The following is a 6,448-nucleotide window of genomic DNA, read 5'->3' as shown; positions in this document are numbered from 1 at the left end:
ATGCGCCTTCAATTTGTCACTGCATAGTTGCCAGCATGCAGAAAGACCTTCCACATCACCAGAACATCATGAGTTATGTGAACGACGTGCTTGTGGAAACGAGGACACATGAGGAAAATCTGGATGCACTGGATCAGGTGCTAGGAAAGCTGAAGGACACCGGCTTCCTAGTTAATCCTAGCAAAGCCCAACTGGTTTTGCAAAAGATAACCTACTTGGGAGTCGAGCTAGGCTCCCAGGGTAGGAAGCCTGATGCAGCACGAATAGACTTAATCAGTAAGTTACCTGCACCCACGGATGTCAGCACACTGTGGTCGTTCTTGGGGTTGGTTGGATTCTCGAGAGACTTTATTCACCGGGACTCCAAGATCGCCAAGACGTTATACATGCTCCTCTGGAAAAAACAACCCTGGAGGTGGGGCGAACAAGAACAGCAGTCCGTGTTTAAATTGAAGCAAGCCCTGATGACAGCATTTGCTTTGGCATACCCCCAAGTGGATAAGCCTTTCCACCTACAGCTTGCCATAACAGACACTGCCATCAGTGCTGTATTGCTTCAGCAGGCAGGTACTTCAATCAAACCAGTTGCTTACGGGTCGAAAGTACTGACTGGGCGGAGATCTCCAAGTGCAAAAAGGAGGTTCTCACACTGGTGTGGACCCTCCAACATTGGGAGTTTTTAATTGAGATGGCATCTGTCATACTAAAGACCACACATACTCCCGTGCAGTATGTACTTTCAGGTTGGGCCAATTCGGAAAAGGTGAGCAACTCACGGCTCACCAGTTGGACTTTGTCTCTGCTAAACAGAGAAGTAGAGGTAGAGAAGACAGCCACACCTACATGGCCTGTTTTGAACTTCATGTCACTGGTCAAGATCATGAATGCCCATTGCCTGACATTACTATCCCTGCAATTAAGTTCCCTTTTGCTCTTGAAACCTGCTACGAGACTGCCAAGCAGTACCGCCCTGGCATCCGGGTGATAGATGGCAAAGCGGGCGGCACTTCTGGGACCAGAAACCTAGTGGGACAAGGTGAGTCACATCCTCAGTGAAGTCCATCCCAAAGAGGTCCATGACCATTTGGACATCAGACAATTACAACAAAAAGATACAGAGATTAGGGAGCTCCTACGGAAAGGTCAACGTAGAGCTTACCAAATCTCTCAACACAAGTCGGGCCTCATCATGGCTACTAAACAGAACAGTGATCAGGTGCCATTGCTGGTGATTCCGGCATGCCTAAGGCTGGAAATGGTAAAGTTGGCCCACTAGCAGGGATATTTTGGACCTGAAAAGACTATGCAAAGGTTGCTGACGGTTGGTGGCCTAGTGCACAGAAGGACGTGGAAGAGCACATCAACAATTGCCTTAGATGCGCACAGAGCAACCCAGATCACCAGGTGCGAAAGGGTCCGGTGCTACATCAGCCAGTCAATGGACCATGGCACAGGGTGCAAATAGACTTTATTGGGCCACTACCACAGACAGGTAGAGGTAACATCTACTGCCTGGTCCTGGTAGACCCATTTACCAAGTGGGTGGAGTCTTACCCAACCAAAAATTGCACCACCAGCACCACCGCTTGTGTCCTTCTGGAGCAAGCATTTAGCAGGTTTGGTCTGCCACATGTAATAGACTCTGATCGGGGCCCCATTTTACCAGGGAGATCATGAACCAGGTGTGTTCAGCTCTGGGAGTTCGCCAGTAATTTCATGACACTGGCACCCACAATCATTGGGACTTATAGAGTTCACTAGCTGCACTTTAAAGACCACATTAAGAAAAGTGATTGAGACCACAGGAAAAAACTGGGATGCTAAGCTTCCACTAATCCTAATGGCTCTTTGAGCAACATGTGGATACATGCCACATGAGGTCCTCACTGGTATGCCAATGTGGACTCCTGAGTACTGAGGGATGCAAGGATGGGTACCTCCAGATGAGTATCATCCCCGAGTTAATATAGACAACTATATCCGGAATCTCCTGGACACTATCAGCTCTGTCCAAAGAGCCGTGGCAGCTAACCTTAAGAGCACCTCTCATAAGGTCGACCAAAGACTAAATGCTAATTTGCGTATACGGAATGGGACATTGGGGACAAGGTGCTGTTCCACTACTACTCTGAGAAGCACCATCCCCTGAGCCCACGGTGGGTAGGACTGGTACCCATCATGAAGAAGGCGAGCCCAACTACCTACCTGGTCGAGATCAAGTCTAGATGGAAGAAACTGCAAAAATTGTTTCATTCCACTCAGCTGAGGAACTGGAGGGGCAAGAATGAAAATCAAGATTCACCGAAAGATGACGGTCAACCCCCATAAAGAGAACTTTGTTTCTGACTTCTGTTTTGTCTTCCTCTTTTGCAGGAGGGAAGATGTCCATGAAGTCCACTCACCTGTACATAGTTTTTTATGGAACTGTGGTTCGTTAACAGCAGCACTGGCAATATCATCGTGAGGGAGAATGAACATTGGTTTTGTTTAGTTAATGAATCTGCTCTATATAAATGGCAACAACGTGTGTTTGAATATAAGGAGTATAATTATACTGACAGAGTTTATGATTTGAAAAATAAGGACTCCCCCAGGTACCATGAACTTACTCCTCAGGCAGAAGTGAAGGGCCAGGTAAAAGCTGATGAATGGTAATTACTTTTGGACTCGGTGCTTAAAGGGATAGTATCAATCTACGCCTATGTTCTAGAGGGCTATTGCTACATTACTTGGAAGGAAGAAAGGGGGAATGTGTCATTAATTGCTTTTACAAAGAATGACCATAATAGAGTACATTACCCCACTATAGAACAAAAGGGGCAAATCAAATACATCCGCAAGCTACAGGGCCAGTGCACCTGGTTGTTCGATAACCAGTCTTTTGTTGGGTGTTCCCAGGACATCCGGGACTGGGACTACTCGAAATGTATCTATTGCACATAAAGGCACCCTCTGTCATGGTTCCAGGCAAGATAAATGTCACTTTAGCTATTGGTACCCAGCACTTTAATGTATCCAAAATCAATGTACGAGTTCATACTCCCAGCCGATGCTACCTCGCCAATTTGAACTGCCAACCTTGCACAAAACATTGTTCTGCTCCTTCTGCTGCGATTAAATCAAAGTTCTGTAGATTAGAATCGGACATTAAGGTTTTTAGCGTTATATGTTTTGCTTTTATTATAGTGCCTGTTTACAGTAATGATTCTGGGGTATGGTATGCAAAAGGACTCTTTGATATCACTAGTACTTTCAAGGTTCTTGTTGCCCTCAATCCGTACATGTGCAATGTGGGGCCATTTGTGATCAAAAAGGACATTTCCTGCAGCATCATAATAGATCCTCAATCCTCTCTGAAAAGAGTAATCATGAGTATGCAACTGTCTGTGGCCCTCATACACTGGCAGCGTACAAGTTTCATAACACCGTTGCTTATGGGTTCAGAAGCCTGGGTTTGAGGCATTATTCGAGCGGCGAACAGCAGAGGCTAACAGCGGGAGTTCGCCTAGGGAGAGCGCACTGAGGCTTTCATCTGCAGGTTTCTCCGAGTAGTTCCTGCAACAGTTGAGGAAGCTCCTAAGAGGACGGTGATATGGAAGGTGAGCGATCAGCTGTTGTAACCTGCACAGGTTGTGCCATGTTTGTCTTTCTTCCGCAGGACAGAAGCGACTTTGTCTGTACAAAGTGCAAGCTGGTCTCCATACTGGAGGAGAAGGTTCGAGGGCTGGAGAAACAAGTATCGACTCTGCGTTGCATAAGGGAAAATGAAGATTTCCTGGACAGACGTCAGGAGATGCTTCTACAGCCACAATGTTCTGAAGATTCAGAGCAGGCGGAGCAGGGACAGAAGGATTGTGAGGAGGTTTGGCAGCATGTGACCTCCAGAAGAAGAAAGAGGAGCGAACATGCACCAGCAATGGAGATACAGGTGAGGAATCGTTTCCATGTTCTCTCTACAGGTGCTAATGCGGAGAGTGGACTAGATGGTCCATCTGAGGGAAGGGAGCAGAAGGAGACTCCACCGATTGGAAGGCAAAAGATGCACTGTCCTAGGTATGGGGGTTCCACGACCACCACTCCCAAGAGGAGGAGGAGGGTGGTGGTGGTCGGGGACTCCCTCCTCAGGGGGACTGAGTCATCTATCTGCCGCCCTGACCGGGAAAACCGAGAGGTCTGCTGCTTGCCAGGAGCTAGGATACACGATGTGACGGAGAGACTGCTGAGACTCATCAAGCCCTCGGATCGCTACCCCTTCCTGCTTCTCCACGTGGGCACCAATGATACTGCCAAGAATGACCTTGAGCGGATCACTGCAGACTACGTGGCTCTGGGAAGAAGGATAAAGGAGTTTGAGGCGCAAGTGGTGTTCTCGTCCATCCTCCCTGTGCAAGGAAAAGGCCGGGGTAGAGACCGTCGAATCGTGGAAGTCAACGAATGGCTACGCAGGTGGTGTCGGAGAGAAGGCTTTGGATTCTTCGACCATGGGATGGTGTTCCAAGAAGAAGGAGTGCTAGGCAGAGACGGGCTCCACCTAACGAAGAGAGGGAAGAGCATCTTTGCCAGCAGGCTGGCTAACCTAGTGAGGAGGGCTTTAAACTAGGTTCACCGGGGGAAGGAGACCAAAGCCCTGAGGTAAGTGGGGAAATGGGATCCTGGGAGGAAGCACAAGCAGGAGAGCGCAAGAGGGGAGGACTCCTGTCTCATGCTGAGAAAGAGGGACGATCATTGAGTTATCTTAAGTGCCTATACACAAATGCAAGAAGCCTGGGAAACAAGCAGGGAGAACTGGAAGTCCTGGCACAGTCAGGGAACTATGATGTGATTGGAATAACAGAGACTTGGTGGGACAACTCACATGACTGGAGTACTGTCATGGATGGATATAAACTGTTCAGGAAGGACAGGCAGGGCAGAAAAGGAGGGGGAGTTGCGTTGTATGTAAGAGAGGAGTATGACTGCTCAGAGCTCCGGTATGATACTGCAGAAAAACCTGAGAGTCTCTGGATAAAGTTGAGAAGTGGGAGCAACAAGGGTGATGTTGTGGTTGGAGTCTGCTATAGACCACCAGACCAGGGGGATGAGGTGGACGAGGCTTTCTTCTGGCAACTAGCAGAAATTGCTAGATCGCAGGCCCTGGTTCTCATGGGAGACTTTAATCACCCTGATATCTGCTGGGAGAGCAATACAGCGGTGCACAGGCAATCCAGGAAATTTTTGGAAAGTGTAGGGGACAATTTCCTGGTGCAAGTGCTGGAGGAACCAACTAGGGGCAAAGCTTTTCTTGACCTGCTGCTCACAAACAGGGAAGAACTAGTAGGGGAAGCAAAAGTGGATGGGAACCTGGGAGGCAGTGACCATGAGATGGTCGAGTTCAGGATCCTGACACAAGGAAGAAAGGAGAGCAGCAGAATACGGACCCTGGACTTCAGAAAAGCAGACTTTGACTCCCTCAGGGAACAGATGGGCAGGATCCCCTGGGAGAATAACATGAAGGGCAAAGGGGTCCAGGAGAGCTGGCTGTATTTTAAAGAATCCTTATTGAGGTTGCAGGAACAAACCATCCCAATGTGTAGAAAGAATAGTAAATATGGCAGGCGACCAGCTTGGCTAAACAGTGAAATCCTTGCTGATCTTAAATGCAAAAAAGAGGCTTATAAGAAGTGGAAGATTGGACAAATGACCAGGGAGGAGTATAAAAATATTGCTCAGGCGTGCAGGAGTGAAATCAGGAAGGCCAAATCACACTTGGAGTTGCAGTTAGCAAGAGATGTTAAGAGTAACAAGAAGGGTTTCTTCAGGTATGTTAGCAACAAGAAGAAAATCAAGGAAAGTGTGGGCCCCTTACTGAATGAGGGAGGCAACCTAGTGACAGAGGATGTGGAAAAAGCTAATGTACTCAATGGTTTTTTTGCCTCTGTCTTCACACACAAGGTCAGCTCCCAGATTGCTGCACTGGGCAGTACAGCATGGGGAGAAGGTGACCAACCCTCTGTGGAGAAAGAAGTGGTTCAGGACTATTTAGAAAAACTGGACGTGCACAAGTCCATGGGGCCGGATGCGCTGCATCCGAGGGTGCTAAAAGAGTTGGCGGGTGAGATTGCAGAGCCATTAGCCATTATTTTTGAAAACTCATGGCGATCCGGGGAGGTCCCAGATGACTGGAAAAAGGCTAATGTAGTGCCCATCTTTAAAAAAGGGAAGAAGGAGGATCCGGTGAACTACAGGCCAGTCAGCCTCACCTCAGTCCCTGGAAAAATCATGGAGCAGGTCCTCAAGGAATCAATTATGAAACATTTAGAGGAGGGGAAAGTGATCAGGAACAGTCAGCATGGATTCACGAAGGGGAAGTCGTGCCTGACTAACCTAATTGCCTTCTATGATGAGATAACTGGCTCTGCTTTCCCCTCATCCACAGAGCCAGTTATCTCATCATAGAAGGGCAAAGCTT

The 6,448-nt window shown here is 48.1% G+C and overlaps 1 protein-coding gene across 1 annotated transcript in view; it reads left to right on the top strand.

Moving 5' to 3' along the window:
- Nucleotides 1-843: 843 nt before the first annotated feature.
- Nucleotides 844-6,448, top strand: part of LOC117879646 (SUN domain-containing protein 3-like) — a 46,981-nt gene continuing 41,376 nt past the window's right edge. The window contains exons 1-2 of the mRNA XM_034774918.1: nucleotides 844-1,036; nucleotides 3,187-3,382. Of these exons, the coding sequence (XP_034630809.1) occupies nucleotides 844-1,036; nucleotides 3,187-3,382 (389 nt within the window). The remainder of the gene's footprint in view (nucleotides 1,037-3,186; nucleotides 3,383-6,448) is intronic.

The sequence above is a fragment of the Trachemys scripta genome, chromosome 6 (assembly GCF_013100865.1).
Source record: "Trachemys scripta elegans isolate TJP31775 chromosome 6, CAS_Tse_1.0, whole genome shotgun sequence".
Taxonomy (NCBI): domain Eukaryota; kingdom Metazoa; phylum Chordata; order Testudines; family Emydidae; genus Trachemys; species Trachemys scripta.
This window is presented reverse-complemented; position numbering and strand designations above follow the sequence as displayed.